The sequence below is a fragment of the Pelodiscus sinensis genome, chromosome 24 (genome assembly GCF_052426305.1).
Source record: "Pelodiscus sinensis isolate ZL-2025 chromosome 24, ASM5242630v1, whole genome shotgun sequence".
Taxonomy (NCBI): Eukaryota; Metazoa; Chordata; order Testudines; family Trionychidae; genus Pelodiscus; species Pelodiscus sinensis.
This window is the reverse complement of record NC_143075.1, coordinates 22,147,514-22,165,434: the sequence shown is the minus strand read 5'-3', so window position 1 is coordinate 22,165,434 and position 17,921 is coordinate 22,147,514. Positions and strand designations below refer to the sequence as shown.

Genomic DNA, 17,921 nt, shown 5'->3' with positions numbered 1-17,921 from the left:
GAGTTTGTTGCTTCTCCAGGACACAGCCAGCACAGATGCAATCTGGTTACAGGAACTGGGGCTAGGAGGCCTCAGGGCCCCCCCTTGAGATGGGGGGTGGCTGGGCCCTACCATCCCAGCCCCTTGCTTAGGCTGCTTCCTCCATGATACCAGACAGAAAAACTGCCCCTCCTCCAGCCCTGCCCCCCTGACAGGGGCTGCTCTCCGCCCCCCTCCCTTTGTCTCTGTCCCTGGGAGGCGACCGGCGGGACCGCCCCACTCAGCGCCTCCCACAGCGCAATGGGCCGGCCGGCCACCACAGCCCTTCACAGGGGAGCTGCTCCAGGTCTGGAGCCTGCCCCAGGCCCCACAGCCCACCCCCAGCAGAGAGCCCCATGCACTCAGTTCTGCAGCCTGGGCTGGGCCAGAGAGAGCCGGGTCTGACCCGTACAGAGACTGGCTCTGATCCTGCTCACGCTGCAGCTCAGGAATCACTCCAGCCCCAGGGTTCGGGGTCTAGCTGGGGTCTTCCCCCTATCCAGGCTGGAACCTCAGCCCCATTGGCGGGGGAAGGGCCAGGGAGCCCTCAGCACCAGAGCCCCAGGGCATGATGGGAGCCCCTCGAGCGCCGCTGGGCTCTGGCCACGGGGAGCTGACTTGCTTTTCGGGGCACAGCGCCCAGCCGCGTCAGACGAGAGGGGCTGGCCTGCCCGGCTCACACGCCCCCACGGCTGTGTCAGGACTCAGGAACCCGGGCCAGCCCCCACCCCATGGCGCCGTGCCCACGGGTGCCAGGGAGACACGGATTCAGACACGCAGCCCGGGGCGTGATGCTTACAAAGCACCATCCAGGCCGGGCGGAACAAGCCCCCAGCTCTTCTCCAGGGCAAGGGACGGAGACCAGACTCCTGGGTCCTCTTTCCTGTCTGGGTAGTGGGGACTAGCGGTTAGAGCGAGGGGGGGGCAGGACCCCTGATTTCTTTATGCTGCTTTGGGAGGAAATTTCTCCTGCTGGCATTCTGGGCAACTGTGCAACGCGGAATGCGCGCAGAACGACTGCTCCTCCACGCCGAACGTGGGATTTCTCCCAAGGCGCTTCCTTTCCCCTCACATCTGGCTCTGCTGGCACCGCTCCCGGTGCCCACCTGCAGCACAGAGCGTGAAAGCTGCTCCCCAGTTTCCCAGCTCGGAGGGAGGCACCACTGCTGGCACCAGCACGGCCATCTGCCAACCCCCAAGCCCTCCTTTCAGGGCTGCTGCCAGCGGATGCAGTTAGAGCCGGGCGCCCGGCCAGCAGCAGCTGCTCTGCGCTCGGCCCTCGCGGCTTCGTCAGCCGCGTCCTGCAGACACGCGCGCTGGCCGGTCTTTGGAAACAAACGGCCAAAAGAACTGAAACCGGCGGGTCCTTTCGTGCTATTTTGATCAATCACGGTCACGGAATTGTGCCCAGAACTGGGCCTGCTCAGCCCAGGGCCCTGACCCCGGCCAGGCCTGCCCCGGGTGGGGCACACTCATCGAAAAGGACCGTCTCCCAGTTCCAGGCTCCCGCTGCGGCAGGAAAGGCGCCCAAGGCTGGGAGTTCGAAGCCAGCAGGACTTGCTGAGCATCACTCACCCCCAGGCCTGGCCGGTCCCCCCAGCACCAGGACACGGCACTTGGGCTCCAGCTGGGCGGGCCAGGGCTCTGCCGTGGGGCTGGGCTCACCCCCAGGCCTGCCCAGTGGGTCGCTGCAGGCTGTGCACATGGCTGCGCACGCAGCCCCCAAGCCAGCCAGCGGCCACCCCTGGGAGTGGGAGACAGTGAGGAGGGCAGGTCTCTGCAGCGCGGCCTGGATCACTGCGTAACCGGGCACAAGCAAACGCCATGTGCTCAGGACAGCACCTGGACACCGGCACCTCTGGGGCATGGACGCCCGGGGAGCAGTGACTGAAATGAATGGGGGGGGCACAGCTGGGATCCTGCCCCCCAGCCTGGCACCGCAGACAGGGCACGGCCACCCAGGGAGCAGTGACACACGAATGCGGGTCTGGGGGGGTGCTGGGATCCTGCCCCCCAGCCTGGCACCGCAGTGCAGGGAAGATGCTGATCAATCGGAGGGACAGCGCTGAGCCAGGGAGCAACGGAAAGGTTAGAAACCCACCTCCCAGTGCCTGGCCACGGAGCTCCAGCCGCTCCCAGCCCAGCGCCGGGGGAGGGGGACTCGCCCCCGGCTGTCAGCCCCGCCGTGGGGAACACACCCCACCGGGGCTCTGGCCTGGCAGCGCCAGCTCCGACCGCCCCGGGCTGGGAGTGAGGCCAGCGCCCGGCCCGGACCATTGGACCCGTTCACCGGGCCCTGGCGGACTCTCCATCCCTGGCCAGGCCCAGAGCGCTGCCCTGGGCATTCCTGGGGTAGGTCTCTGGCAGGCACAAGGGTCCGTCCTGGCCTGCGGGTCTGACCCCCAGTTCTAGCCCCTCTCAGCCAGTGGCCCAGCCCCCAGCAGACTGTGGCAGGCCCAGCGTTCTCCCTGCAGCGCTGAGCAGCGAAGCCTTCTGCTCGCCCTCTCCCGGCCGCCATCCAGGCCCCGGGAGCTCGGACTGCTCCCCACATTCCCCCTGCTCCAGCGCCCCTCGCCTTCCGCACAGCAGCCGCCGGAGCCACGCTAGGGCAGCCCTGCTCCCCTCCCGGCTGTGGGCTGAATCCAGGAGTCCCCTGGCATGTGCGCTCCAGCGTGGGCAGCCCTATGGCTGGGGCAGGGGCTGGGGAGTGGCAGCGACCCACAGCGCATTGGGAACCAGCAGCCCAGCTGTGGGGCGGTTGGCCACCAGCACGAGCGAACAGGCTCTGCAGCAGCCTGTCCCTGCCGGGGGGGCCGTGCCCCACACTGCAGCCCTGCCCCACGCTGCTGGCTGCAACGGGGCCAGGCGCACGCAGGCAGCTTCTAGCTCAGCTGCTTCTCCACTAAACCGTTCACAGATCGTGTCGGCTTCCTCCCCAACAGGAGTTTTTGTCCAGTAGCCCCAAAACCGCAACTGTTCCATGCGGGGAGGCTGCCACGGGGCCGCCTGAGCATGGTAGGTCGGATGGTTCATTGTCCCATTCTCTTCTATGGGCCAGCTCCTTAGCTGGACTACAACTCCCATGGAGCACCATGGCTAGAGACTTGCCTCAACCTTTTTGTACTGAGGGGGAAACAAGCATGATGGGAGATGTAGTCCGACCAAGGGACCTGGCCTATACAGGACAACTGGAGCTTGAAAGAGCTGAACTACAACTCCCATGGAGCATCGCGGTAACAAGTCTGAGCGCAAATATTTTGACATTCACACTGTTATCAACATGATCAAGTTTTCCATGGACCTCCCCCTCCCAACTAGCTTGCCCTGTGCCACCCTCCCCCCGCCCCCGCATGCAGCCCAGGCCCCAAGCCCCTCACTTACTGAGCGGGGCCTCATCATCTGGGTCAGCCACGGTCATGCCCGCCAGACGGGGCTGCCCGGCTAGGCCCAGGCGAGCTGCGCTCCAGAGCAGGAGGGAGAACAAGATGGGAGCACGGGGAGAGGCAGGACGGGGAGGAAAAGGAGAAAGTCGGGCAGTTACCGAGAGAGGAGAAAGAGCTACAGCGGAGCCATGCAGAGCCAGAGCCAGCAACCCCCCAGCCAAGCCTGAGGCACCACAGAGTAGCTGAGCAGGAGAGCAGAGCCTCAACCGAGAAAGGCAGGCCATCAGTGCCACGCAGTGCCACGTGCCTCCCACCCATCCCCCATGCAGTGCCACACTGCATTCTGCCATCAGTGCCATGCAGTGCCACGTGCCTCCCACCCATCCCCCATGCAGTGCCACACTGCATTCTGCCATCAGTGCCACACAGTGCCACGTGCCTCCCACCCAACCCCCATGCAGTGCCACACTGCATTCTGCCATCAGTGCCACGCAGTGCCACGTGCCTCCCACCCATCCCCCATGCAGTGCCACACTGCATTCTGCCATCAGTGCCACGTGCATCCCACCCAACCCCCATGCAGTGCCACACTGCATTCTGCCATCAGTGCCACGCAGTGCCACGTGCTTCCCACCCAACCCCCATGCAGTGCCAAACTGCATTCCACCCTTACTGCCACAGTGCCACATGCCTCCCGCCCATCCCCCATGCAGTGCCACACTGCATTCTGCCATCAGTGCCACGCAGTGCCATGTGCCTCCCACCCAACCTCCATGCAGTGCCACACTGCATTCTGCCCTTACTGCCACAGTGCCACCTTGCTTCCCAAACATCCCCCCATGCACTGCCACACTGCATTCTGCCATCGCTGTCACACAGTGCCATGTGCCTCCCAGCCATCCCCCCATGCACTGCCACACTGCATTACATCCTTACTGCCACAGTGCCACACTGCCTCCCACTCATCCCCCCTGCAGTGCCACACTGCATTCTGCCCTTAATGCCACACAGTGCCACGCTGCTTCCCAACCATCCCCCCATTCAGTGCCACACTATGCCACTGTATTGTGCCATCACTGCCACAGTGCCATGCTGCCTCCCACCCATCCCCCCATGCAATGCCACACTGCATTCTGCCATCAGTGCCACGTGCCTCCCACCCCTCCCCCATGCAGTGCCACACTGCATTCCACCCTTACTGCCACAGCCTCCCAACCATCCCCCCCATGCCGTGCCACGCTGCTTCTCACCATCACTGACATGCAGTGCCACACTGCATTCCGCCATCACTGCCACACAGTGCCCTGCTGCCTCCCACCCCTACGCCATCAGCACTGTCAGCTCCTTCCTTTGCAGCCTCTTTGGCTGCCCCACTGCCTCCCCCCGTCCCTCCTCTCGCCTGCACCACCCACGAATGAAAGCCAGGCTCCAGGCAAGGCACAGGGCTGTGCCAGTTCACACCCCTCCTGGGTACCTCTCCTGGCTTTGGGGATCCAGGCCCTGTGACGTTCCCCCTTCCCCCCAGACAAACAGGCTGCATTGCTGGCCTGTCATGAGCATCCTGCCCAGCCCACAAGGCCAGGGAGCACTATGTGCGATGCACAGCATGCTGGGTAAGGCAGAGGAGCCCCTCCGAGCAGCCCAAGGCCCGGGCACCCCCATGACATGCCAGCCCAGGGGTGCCACCAGCCCTGCCCCGGCCCTGCCCCCACCCAGTCAGCCCCGCCCCCGGCACCGCCCCCTGCTTACCCGTTGGCAGGAGAGTGACGCTTGGCGCCTGGCTGGCAGCTGGCAGCACTCCAGGTAGCATGACCCCGCTGCCGTTCTCCCCGCTGCCATTGCCGTCTGGAAGGGAAGCAGCCACCATTAGCTCAGGGCTGCGAGTGGCACGGGTCCAGCGCCGGGGCCGACAGGGCAGGGTCGGCGGCAGAGCCTGTGGGGCGGGGTTAGCCCAGCCCGGGGGAGCACGTCTCACGGCGGTGTAAGTGCAGACCTGCCCTGGCGCGCCCAGGCCCTCCCTGGGGGGCAAAGGGGCATCAGTGCCCAGCCCTGGGGTTGATAAGGTTTGCTCCCTCCTGCCCGTGCTCAGGCCTGCTCCCGGGACGGAGCCCAGGACGGCAGGGGCCACGGGTGCCGGCCGCGTGGGCCCCTCTCCAGGGCAGGACAGCCTGGCCCCTGCCCCAGCACACCAGGCTGCACGCTCCCTGCCTGCGTGGGAGTCTGTTGCTACAGAGCATATGAGCAGTCTGGGGCCCAAGGAAGCACAGACCCCGGAGCCCAGGCGGGGGCGGGCCCCAGACCGCGGGGGGAGCATCACACCGGGGCCTCCCAGCCCTACCTCCCGAAGCCTGATCCGCCAGCAAGTCCTCATCATCGGAGAGATCAGCGTCGCTCCAGCGGGGCGCGCCTGCCAGCCGGGGCTCCGTGTCCTCCGGGAAGGATGCTTCGTCCAGCCCCTGTGCCGTGTGGCAGCCCTGCCGGAGAGAAGCCCAGACACCATCAGCCACTGGCCTGGAGCCCCCCTCATGCACGGGACCCCGGGGGCGCACGGCACACTGCCCAGGGGAACCGCAGGGCTTGCCTGGCTGAGGGGCCTCCTCGCTGCAAGGCCCGGGGGCCAAGCAGTGCTGGAAGGCCCCTTCCCCGGCACTCAGGGCAGCCCCGGCCACTGGGCCTTGCTCCACCCAGTGCCACGTGCAGGGGGCGACTCTGGGTAGCGCTGTGCCCCTGCGCCAGCTGCTCCCCAGTTTCTGGCTGCACCGCAGGCGGCCCGGAGCCCGGCCCACGCACCGGGGGGAGTAACGGCCGCGATGCCGGGAGGGCACCGGGCCCGGGGAAAGGGACGAGGCTGCTCCTGAGCCTTTTGCACGCAAGCCACCCCGAGAGAGCAGCGGGTCACAAACTCCTGGGGGGCCCCCACGCCGGCGTCTGTGGGGGGCAGCCCCAGCAATAGCAGAGCCCAGCGAGCGACGGCTCTTTGGGGGGCATGGGGGGCAGTGACAAGTCAGTACAAGGGACATGAGGAGGGGGGAGCGGAGCCCCACAGACCCCAACTCACTTTCAATCAACTGTACAAGGGAAAACAGGCCGGCCCATTGCAACACCTCGCACAGAACCTGCCTCCAGCCAGTCTCCATCCCAGGGGAACCAATGGCCCCCAGCCAGTCTCCTGCGGCCAATGCCAAGCGCCTCACAGGGCAAGTACTGAGTGAGCCCTTCCACCCACCGCTCCCAGCTTCTGGCCAACAGAGGTCTAAGGACACCAGCAGATCGGGAGCCACCAGCAGATCCTGGAGCCTGTGACAGGGGATCCTGACCAGTTCGGCTGGGAAGCTACCAAGCGCTGGCACTTCAGTCGCCCCTTCCCCCACCGTCATGCTGCTCCTGCCCTGCCGGGGAGGTGCCCCCCGCAGCCTCCTGCTTGCTGGGCAGGGCGTGGGAGACAAGGCGAGAGTGTCCCCCCTCCCCTATTCCTGTACCCCGTCTCCACTCTGAGAGAAGGGGGTGGAGGGAGCTTGGCAGTGCAAATCTGTCACTCACTGCGTGTCTGTCATTCTCACAAACCCCCCCCACTGTCCGTCCCTCTCCTCTCCCAACCCAGCCCGTGTGTGTGTGTGTGTGTGTGGGGGGGGGGGGTTGGCTGTTACTTCTCTTGCTGCTTGCAAAGGGGGTGATTTGGGGTTGTGACTGGGCTGTGCATTTCCTCATTTTCATTTCTCTCACACTTACATTTCATTCTTTGAGTAGCAAGTTCAAAAGTTCTCAACCTGTTGTGGCGGGAGCCATTACCCCACGGCAGTGGTCCCCCACCATTCGAGGCTGCCGGGCGCCGGGGGGGGGCCGTTCGCCTGCCGGGCGCCAGAGGGCGGGGACACTTGCACGCCCGGGGGAGGGGCCCTCCCATAGCCGCGTGCCCGGGGCACCCCCATGCACTGTGCGCCCGGGGCCAGGGCCCCCTCCAAGCGCCGCTCGCCCGGAGCCAGTGCTCCCCCCAGGCACCGCGCGCCCGGAGCCAGCGCTCCCCCCCAGGCACCGCGCGCCCGGAGCCAGCGCTCCCCCCAGGCACCGCGCGCCCGGAGCCAGCGCTCCCCCCAGGCACCGCGCGCCCGGAGCCAGCGCTCCCCCCAGGCACCGCGCGCCCAGAGCCAGCGCTCCCCCCAAGCACCGGGCGCCCAGAGCCAGCGCTCCCCCCAGGCACCGGGCGCCCGGAGCCAGCGCTCCCCCCAGGCACCGGGCGCCCGGAGCCAGCGCTCCCCCCAGGCACCGCGCGCCCGGAGCCAGCGCTCCCCCCAGGCACCGCGCGCCCAGAGCCAGCGCTCCCCCCAGGCACCGCGCGCCCAGAGCCAGCGCTCCCCCCAGGCACCACGCGCCCAGAGCCAGCGCTCCCCCCAGGCACCGCGCGCCCAGAGCCAGCGCTCCCCCCCAGGCACCGCGCGCCCGGAGCCAGCGCTCCCCCCAGGCACCGCGCGCCCAGAGCCAGCGCTCCCCCCAGGCACCGCGCGCCCGGAGCCAGCGCTCCCCCCAGGCACCGTGCGCCCGGAGCCAGCGCTCCCCCCAGGCACCGCGCGCCCGGAGCCAGCGCTCCCCCCAGGCACCGCACGCCCGGAGCCAGCGCTCCCCCCAGGCACCGCGCGCCCAGAGCCAGCGCTCCCCCCAGGCACCACGCGCCCAGAGCCAGCGCTCCCCCCAGGCACCGCGCGCCCAGAGTGCGGGCGGCCGATTCACGGCGCTCCCAGGGCCGGCACTCACCATGTGCCATGCGCCCAGGGCTGGCTCCGGCACCGCGCAAGCGCCACGTGCCCGGGGCCAGGCCAGCCCTGAGCACTTGGCGGGCGCACACAAATGCCCCCGCGGGTGCCATGGCACCCCTGGACACTGCATTGGGGACCACTGCCCTACGGTAAATGCTGCTCTTGATGTAGCTGGCATGTCCCTGCCCCCGAGAGGCAGCGCAGGGGTCTCCACACACTGTCCCTGCCGGCAGACACCGCTCCTGCAGCTCCCGTTGATCAGTGGCGGGGACCCGTGGCCAGTGGAAGCTGTGGGCTCAGGGCCTGTAGATGGGGCAGCACATGGTGCCACGGAGCCATCGCTGTCCCTGCCAGCGGCTTCCAGGAGCGGTGCCGGGCCAGGGCAGGAGTGAGCCTCCCTTAATCCCACTGCTCCACCCCCCGGGAGCCATCTGAGTTAAACAGAGCCCAGCCAGAGCCTGCTCCCTGCACCCCCGGCCCGGCCCTGAACCTCCTCCTGCACCCAACCTCTTGCCCAGACGTGAGTCCCTCTGCGCCCAAACTCCTTCCCAGAGCTTATATCCTGAAACCTCTCCTGGACCCCAATCCCCCACCCTGGGCCAAGCCCAGAGCCCCTCCCACACGCTAAACCCCTTGGCCCAAGACCAGAGCCTGCCCCCCAAACTCCTACCCCAGAGCCTGCCCCCCAAACTCCTACCCCAGAGCCTGCACCCCAAGACCAGAGCCTGCCCCCCAAACTCCTACCCCCGAGTCTGCACCCCAAGACCAGAGCCTGCACCCCAAACTCCTACCCCCGAGCCTGCACCCCAAGACCAGAGCCTGCCCCCCAAACTCCTACCCCCGAGTCTGCACCCCAAGACCAGAGCCTGCCCCCCAAACTCCTACCCCCGAGTCTGCACCCCAAGACCAGAGCCTGCACCCCAAACTCCTACCCCCGAGTCTGCACCCCAAGACCAGAGCCTGCCCCCCAAACTCCTACCCCCGAGTCTGCACCCCAAGACCAGAGCCTGCACCCAAACTCCTACCCCAGAGCCTGCACCCAAACTCCTACCCCAGCCCGGTGACAGTGAGTGCGGATGGGGGAGGAAGTGGGAACAGGGGGAGGCCTCCAAGAAGGGGTGGGACGGGCGAGGAGGAAGTGGAGCCAGGGTGTCTGGGCTGGAGGTCTGTCTTACGTTGCACGTACACTGGGAAAGCGAGCTGGTGCTTAAAAAGACTGGGAACCCCTGCTGTAAGGTGAGCACCTGGCAGGCGCCCAGGGGAGATTCAAATGCCACCCAGGCTCCTCGCACAGCGCCCACAGCCAGCAGCATGTTGCTATGGGCGGTGCACAATCACACATGCCTGGGTGCAGGTAGCAACACGTATCGCACAGATGGATGGAAGCCCTCAGCGGGAACAGCGGCTGGAGTTGCATTTTCCAAAGGGCACGGCTCGGCATTGCCTGAACTTGAATTTCAGCTGCCCTCTTGCCCCGTCACCCAGCGCTGGGAGATCCCTTTGCAGCTCTTCCCAGTCTGCTCTGGACTTCGCTTTCTCGAGCAGTTTGGCTTCATCTGCAAATGTTGCCACCTCCTTGTTTACCCCGTTTCCAGACCCTGCGTAAATAGGCTGAATAGGGCTGGTCCCAGTTCGGATCCCTGGGAGACACCAGCAGACACCGCTCTCCGGGGTGAAACGGGACCGTGTCCTTCTGCCCTTTGTTTCCTGGTTTTTCACCCATGGCACGAGGACTTTCCCTCTTACCCCACGACACCTTCCTCTGCCCAAGAGCCTTTGCCAAAGGCTTCCTGAAAGCCCGAGGACACGCTGGCCACGTCTGTGAGCACCCCGCGAAGAACTCCCTTTACAAAAACCACGCCGTGGCCGCCCCGGGAAACCGCGTTCATCTCTGCGTCTGGCCAGCCTGCTCTTTCTACCCTTTCAGCCAGGCTGCCTGGGACTGAGGCCAGGCTGGCCAGCCTATAGCTGCTGGGATCACCTAAAAACCAGCCTCACGTCAGCTCTGCTCCAGTCACCCGGCTGAGTCACTGGTCCCGCCAGCTGAGTCCTTCCGAGCCGGGGGATCCCACCGAGGCCTGGGAACCGGTTCCTGCTTTTCTTCCAAAACCTCCCCCAGGGTCCCCTCAGGCTGGGCCGGCTCCCAGGACCTGCTTGTGTTCCGACGTCACTGACGGCGCGTTGGGGACCCCCGACCCTGCACCCCCATCCGCAGCCAGATGTCAGCCAGTAGAGCAGAAGGTTTGATTGTTTCCCAGAGACCCAGCGTAGCTTAGGGGCGATGCTAACACAGGAGCCAGGGCAGACAGGGCGTTATTCCTCTTGGGGGGAAGGGCTCACGGGCCCTGAACCCCCCTTTCCTGCTCCCCAGTCTGCCCTTCTCATCCTCCCCAGCCTAGACTCACTCACATTCCCAGGCGCTGCTCACTAGCCCCAGGCAGCCCCGCCTCCTCCACTGTCCTTCCAGGTCCAAGTGTTAGCCGCTGTCACCTGGGCCTCAGGAGGTGAGAGACTGCACATACTTCCCCAGTGAGTCACACCCAGCCTCCCTCTCCTCATGCAGCTAGTGCTCCAGGGCCTGGGTAAACTGAGGCACACCCCCCCACACACACAGCATCACTACAGAGCAGCATAGGACAGTAGAATCCGATATAACCCCACAAGAGAAACGGTGAATGCAAGCACCCCCACTACATCACAGTCACTAAGTCCCGGGGGGGCACTAATTAGCTAGGGTTACCATATTTGAACTTTCAAAAAAGAGGACACACGCCGGTCAGCAACTCCCCCTCCCCCTCCCCCCGCAGCCCGGGCGCGCTGGAAGCCCGCGTTTTAGTGGCGGAACCAGAGGTTGGGAGCAATCCCAGCTTATGGACCAGGGATTCAGGTCACCGTGCGCAATGCATCATGGGTATGCAAATGCGCACCCCTGGGTACGCTCAGAGCTGGGATCTCCCAGCTGCGGCTGCAGCCCCTCGAAGGCGGGCGGGGGCCGGGCCAGGCCGAGCGTGGCGCTCCCCTCGGGCGGGGCAGGCGGGCTGCGCCATGGTTCTATATAAGCCGATCTACATTTGTTTGAAAAAGGAGCAGGGCAAAATCCCCGACATGTTTGGATATTTAAACAAGCCGGCCGGCTGGAGATTGGAGGCGGAAAAGGAGACATGGCGGGAAGCCGGAGGGACGGGGACCCTCGAGCAAGGACTCGTGGCGATGGAGAATCCGGCCCTGCCCAGCCCACGCGGCGTGGGGTGCGGAGGGAGGCGCTGAACACCCTCAGCCCCAGGACGGCAGGGGGGTCCAGGAATCAGCCCTGCTGTGGAGCCTGGTGCCAGTGCCCCCGTGGGGCAGGCTGGGCCAAGGCAATCAGCTACCTTGGGGGGTGCCCGGGGAGGAGCAGGCTCTGAGCTTTGGGGGGCTGGTGGCGGCTGCAGGCAGCCCCAATTGGTTGAACTGTAGTGAAGACAAAAGGATCAGCTGGGAGGCTCTCTGACTGAGACAGGACCACGGGTCCCGCGTGGCTACAGGGCAGCTGCAGACTGGGCTGGGCGGGCGGCTACATACGCTGAGGATGGGCTGGTTTGGTTTTGCCATTTAGACACACGTGGCAGGTTTGCCAGTGACACTTCTGGGTGGGTGGGGCTTGAACCCCCCATGCTAGTGTCCCCAGGCCAACACCCTAACCCCTAGGCCACGCCAGAACCCTATCTGGCCTTCCTAAGAGGGCAGCTGGTCCCCAGGCCAATGTCCTGACCCGGGGGCCAAACTGTGCCAGGGGGCGACCACGCAAATGGGGAATTTTCCTCCCACGGCCGATTGGCGCAGGAGCGGGGTGGGAGGGCTCGTAACGCCACTGCTCCCACGGCGCCGCCGGCTCCCGGGGCCCCTCAGCAGCCCCTGGGCAGTGCCCAGACCAGCGCGGGGGGGCGGCTGCCGCCGTACAGACGGACTCAGGCCGGGACAGGTGACTTGGTCATGTGACTCCAAACGCCATCTTGGTGCTGCTCTTTTCCAGCGAGAACCGGGGGATTCCCGCCCTGCGGGGGAGACCTCAAAACCCCTGGGAACGCCGCCATCTCGTCTTCCCTCCGGCTCCTCCCCGCGGGGGGCCTGTGCGACCAACCGAACCACTAAACGAAGGGCCCACCGGCCCCCCCGGACTGGGGACGTGCTCCAGAGACTGGGCTGAAGCCAGCAGCAACTTCCACCTCTGCTGCCAGCCTTCCCACCGCGCGAGGAGCTGGGGGTCCGATGCCCTGCTCCCCCGTGCGCGGAGCTGGGGGTCCGACGCCCTGCTCCCCCGTGCGCGGAGCTGGGGGTCCGACGCCCTGCCCCTCCGCGCGCGGAGCTGGGGGGTCCGACGCCCTGCCCCTCCACGCGCGGAGCTGGGGGGGTCCGACGCCCTGCCCCTCCACGCGCGGAGCTGGGGGGGTCCGACGCCCTGCCCCCCCATGCGCGGAGCTGGGGGGGTCCGACGCCGCCCTGCCCCCCCCATGCGCGGAGCTGGGGGTCTGACCCCTTTTATAACTGTAACACTCCCTCTCTCCGCTTCCTACGCAGTCAGATTTCAGATTCTGCAGAATTTGCACGGTGGGATGTTGGGGGCCGAGCCGAAGCGCCGAGCTGGCCGGGGCTGTGCTGGTCCTTCGGGCCGGGGTGGAGGCTGTCAAACAGGGCCAGGCGCCGTGTGCCCATGGGGGTTGGGAGCACAGCCCGGGCCGAGAACAGGCCCCTTGGAGCAGCCAGCGGCGGGGCCGGGAGGCGCAGGCAGACGCAGGAGGCGCACTGCCCAGGGGCTGCTAAGGGGCCCGGATGCCCCCAGACGTCTCCTCCAGCGGAGCAGCTGTGGTGCCCCCACGGCAGGGACGGGACGAGCCAGCCCTGGAATTCCACAGGCTGAGGTCACTGGCCAGCTGCGAGCACATGGCCCGGGGGGGCGGTGGGAACACAGGGCCGTGGGCTCCTCCGAGCAGCACAGGAATGCGGGTGGGTGGCTGGGGATGAGCTCACCGCTCCACGGGCCGGCCTGACTCCGGCCCAGCCGTGGCAGCGAGGCCCGAGCTGGTGCCCACGGGCTGGCCGGGCCACGGGGCTGCTGGGAGCTCACTCAGCGGCCATGTGCCATCCCTGGGATCCAGCTGGGCTCCATGGCAGCCCTGGCCTGCCCGAGATGGCCACCGAGCCACGGCTGAAGAACCGGCTTGTGGTGGAGGCAGGGCTGATGGCACGGGCGGAATGGGCAGGAGCTGGTCCCACAGGGCCCCAGCAGAGGGGCAAAGCCCCCCCCAGGAATTTCCCCCGGTGGTTTGGGCCTCCCTTTCCTTTGCTGCTGCTTGCACCCAGGACACGGCGCACTGTGCTCATCGCGGGGGGACTGGGGGTGCTGTGGGGGCGCTAGGGAAAGGCTCATTCAGGGCGAATTGCTTAGCAATTGGGCTGCGCAGCCCAGGCTCTGCTCCAAGGCCCCAAACCGCCTGCTCCCCACACAGGCCAGCAAGGAGCCAGGGCCCTTGGGCCTCCAGTTCTCCCGGGCCCCCACCCGCAGGGGGGACAAACCCCGTCTCCCCAAACCCAGCCGGCCCGCGGAGCAGCTGCATTTCCCTGGCAGGGTCAGTTCCTTGACCCCGGAGCGACTCCACTGACCCCACGGGTCTGCCCCCTGGGAAACCTGAGTCGGGGGTGGCCCATGCACCGGCCAGCGTGGCTAGCCCGTCGCCCGCCCTGCAGGGAGCAACACCCCCGCAGCCCTCTCCTGCCGCAGACTCACTCCCTGGGGGCCCGGGATGCAGGACGCCAACTCCCCGGGGCTCCTCTCCCAACAATTAAACCAAACCAACATCCCCACCTGGGCCAGGCCCTCAGCAGGGAGAGGCAGTGGGCGCTGCCTGGCACCCCGCCACGGAGCTGCCCCACCACGGAGCTGCCCCGCTGCACAGCTGCCCTGCCCCACTGCCCTGCCACCCAGCGCCCTGCCACAGAGCCCCCCCATCACAAGCTGCCCTGCCCCACTGCCCTGCCACCCAGCGCCCTGCCGCAGAGCTGCCCCACCGCACAGCTGCACCCAGCTTTGGAGCACAGAGATTCAGAGACAAGATCACTTCCCTCCTGTGTCCAAAGCACAGACATGCCCCTCTGGGGAAATGGGCTCAGCCCCTTTCCATGGGGCAGCCGAGACACGCTGTGGCAGCACAACCCCCTTCTGAGACACCCGCTTCTCCCTGCAGCACCGCACTGCCGGCAGCCCCGACCCTGCCCCCCTGTAGCAGGGAGAACAGGCTCCGCCGGCCAGGAGGGGTTATTGCTTCTCCAGGGTACAGCCCAGCACAGACGGGATGTGGTTACCGGAGTCAGGGCCAGGACACCTCAGCCCCCCCGCGTTAGGGGTCCCCCCCCCAGACCCTCAGCTCAGTCTGTTCCCTTCATGCTCTCTAGCCAGCAACTGCCCAGCTCCCGACCCTGCCCCCAGCCAAGTGCTCGTCCCCGCCGCCCCCCCTTGGTCTGCCCCCCGGGAAGAGCCTTGTTCTCTGCTCAGGCTGGGCCTGGGTGTCTGGGCCAATCCACACGTGGGTGAGTCCGTGGGACTCTCACAGCACAGCGCGGGGGGGGCTACAGAGCAGACAGCCCCCCCACTACGTCACCTCTCCCCCCTCCGAGAGCAAACTGAGCAGGGTCACTCGGCTGTGCCCTGAGGACGTCCGGGACCCCGTGCCAGGGAAAGCCGGGTGGTGAATTGGCGCTCCCCTTGGCTTGGGTCTGCCACGGCGCTGCCCTGCAGGAGCCGGCTCCCCGGCTCAGGGGGAGAGTGCCCCCTAGGGGGCCACGTGCCCCGCTCCCCGCAGCACCGCGCCCCCAGTGCCACGCGGGGCATAGACTCAGCACAGACAGCCCGGGAACAACCCTCCCCCGGGGCGCCCCTGCTGCATCCCTCACAGCCCAGCCCAGCCCTGCCCTGCTGCCCCCCGCAATAAGCTACAAGTGGGGGCTCGTGGCAGGTGCTCAGGGGCTCTGCCGGGCTCATGCCCAACACCCGCTCTGACCCATGGGCCATCCCCAGCCCCCAGCCGCCCTGCACTGAATCCAGGCCTTGCACACGGAGAACCAGTCCAGCCCCAGCTCTTCGGCGGGGAGGGGGAGGGACCCCACAAGGCAGCCCCCCACCCCACAGGAGCAGGGAGAGAAGATGCAGATGGGTGGCAGGTGGGCACAGCACGGCCTGAGTGCCAGCCTCCCCCTCCCCGGCTGCACCCCAGTCTCCTCTGAGCCCCTCATCCAGCCCAGCCCACAGCGGGCAGGGACCTAGCGCAGCGACAGTGCCCACAGCGAGCCGGCTTGGTGCAGGCTCCCTGCCCTCTCCCCGCCCGGCCCACTGGCAGCCAGAGCCTGGTGCATCGGACCGGGAGGCAGGAATTCGTCACAGCAGCACTTTCCTGTGCAAACAGCCCGGTCATTACTCCCGGGGGATGGGCAGGGGACAAAGGCCTGATGGAAACAGACAGGGCATTTAATCACCCTGCCCGGCTGAATGGGTGTGAAAGGCCAGGGGGAAACAGGAGCTGGCGATCCATGCAGTCTGCAATGCCAGCACGGCCCCATGCCAGGCTCCACACGGCCCCCAGGCCAGCGCCGCGGCATCCCCACCAGGTGCTCCTCCCATGCCACCCTCTGGCACCTCGCCAGGCACCCGGCCTCTCCTGCAAGAGGGGCTGGGGCACTGAGGCCACGTGCACTGCCGGGGAGGAGGGCGTGTCCTCCAAGCCTGGGGCACGGCCTGGCGGGGGCAGTGCCACGAGGACAGGCCGCCCGGCGGGGTTCAGCTCCTGCAGCCGGGCAGGGAGCAGGGACCAGTTCGCCGGCCCTGGACCAGACTGCCTGGCGGGGCCCTGTTCCTCACCGAAGCCGGCAAGTCACTGGTGCGAGTGCCGCTCGCCCGGGGCAGCCACATGCCCCAGCTGCCCACAGACCTGCAAGCGGGCCCTTGCCAGCGCCGCGATGGGCACAGAGCTCACTGCAGAGGTACCAGCTGCAAGGCCCAGGCCAGCGCCGCGACGGGCACAGAGCTCACTGCAGAGGTACCAGCTGCAAGGCCCTTGCCAGCGCCGCGACGGGCACAGAGCTCACTGCAGAGGTACCAGCTGCAAGGCCCTTGCCAGCGCCACGATGGGCACAGAGCTCACTGCAGAGGTACCAGCTGCAAGGCCCAGGCCAGCGCCGCGACGGGCACAGAGCTCACTGCAGAGGTACCAGCTGCAAGGCCCAGGCCAGCGCCGCGACGGGCACAGAGCTCACTGCAGAGGTACCAGCTGCAAGGCCCAGGCCAGCGCCACGACGGGCACAGAGCTCACTGCAGAGGTACCAGCTGCAAGGCCCAGGCCAGCGCCGCGACGGGCACAGAGCTCACTGCAGAGGTACCAGCTGCAAGGCCCAGGCCAGCGCCGCGACGGGCACAGAGCTCACTGCAGAGGTACCAGCTGCAAGGCCCAGGCCAGCGCCGCGACGGGCACAGAGCTCACTGCAGAGGTACCAGCTGCAAGGCCCAGGCCAGCGCCACGACGGGCACAGAGCTCACTGCAGAGGTACCAGCTGCAAGGCCCAGGCCAGCGCCGCGACGGGCACAGAGCTCACTGCAGAGGTACCAGCTGCAAGGCCCAGGCCAGCGCCGCGACGGGCACAGAGCTCACTGCAGAGGTACCAGCTGCAAGGCCCAGGCCAGCGCCGCGATGGGCACAGAGCTCACTGCAGAGGTACCAGCTGCAAGGCCCAGGCCAGCGCCGCGACGGGCACAGAGCTCACTGCAGAGGTACCAGCTGCAAGGCCCAGGCCAGCGCCGCGATGGGCACAGAGCTCACTGCAGAGGTACCAGCTGCAAGGCCCAGGCCAGCGCCGCGACGGGCACAGAGCTCACTGCAGAGGTACCAGCTGCAAGGCCCTTGCCAGCGCCGCGATGGGCACAGAGCTCACTGCAGAGGTACCAGCTGCAAGGCCCAGGCCAGCGCCGCGACGGGCACAGAGCTCACTGCAGAGGTACCAGCTGCAAGGCCCAAGCCAGCGCCGGGCCTGTGGGGTGCCAGCGACAGCGCTGAGGCCTGGAGTGGCAGGCGGGTCACTGCGGTAGCTGCCACACAGACCCGGGCACGCAAAGCGGGCTCCTGCCACGGCCCTGCACTGAGGCCTGAAGGCCCCGGGGGCAGCTAGCCTGGGCCACAGCGGGAGCCAGGGAACTGCTCTGTGCCCAGCCCTGCTCCAGCTGTAATGCCACTGCCCTGGCCTGGGGCTGGCAGAGCCTCCCCTCTCCGGAAGGGTGCTGGCCCAGGCCCCTGAGCGGGTCCCCCCAGGCTGAGGGGGCCCCACAGCGAGGGGAGGGCACGTGGCACAGAGCTGCGGACCCAGCGAGGGCATTAAGGAGCAGGGCAGGCTCACGGGCGCTGCCTGGACACACGATGCAGCACAAGGCGATGGCAGCCACAGCGGGCTCAGCCTGCGGAACTCCCTGCCGCAAGGTATCTCGGAGGCCACGAGCCTAAACCCGCCCATCTCAGCCACGGGACCCACCGGCCCCTGGGCGCTCAGCCTCCCGCTGCAGCAGCTGCTGGGTCTTCAGCCCAGGAATCTGGGCTCAGGGCCAGGGCAGCCAGAACAGCAGGGCTCCCCTCCCCCAGCTCTGCCAGGCCCCTCGATCCCGCCCCAGGCCCCCTGCCCTGCACTCCCCCCCAGCTCTGCCAGGCCCCTCGATCCCGCCCCAGGCTCCCTGCCCTGCACCTCCCCCCAGCTCTGC

The 17,921-nt window shown here is 67.4% G+C and overlaps 1 protein-coding gene across 19 annotated transcripts in view; it reads right to left on the bottom strand.

Moving 5' to 3' along the window:
* The window catches only part of HSPG2 (heparan sulfate proteoglycan 2), a 141,723-nt gene that overhangs the window by 93,447 nt on the left and 30,355 nt on the right, over positions 1 to 17,921 (bottom strand). For 16 of the 19 annotated variants that reach the window (XM_089773118.1, XM_089773102.1, XM_089773104.1 and 13 more), the window contains exons 2-4: positions 5,740 to 5,879; positions 5,151 to 5,246; positions 3,400 to 3,474 (exon numbers count right to left, since the gene is read on the bottom strand). In XM_089773118.1, the coding sequence (XP_089629244.1) occupies positions 3,400 to 3,474; positions 5,151 to 5,246; positions 5,740 to 5,879 (311 nt within the window). The remainder of the gene's footprint in view (positions 1 to 3,399; positions 3,475 to 5,150; positions 5,247 to 5,739; positions 5,880 to 17,921) is intronic. The other 3 variants (XM_089773109.1, XM_089773119.1, XM_089773103.1) reach the window with 2 other exon arrangements.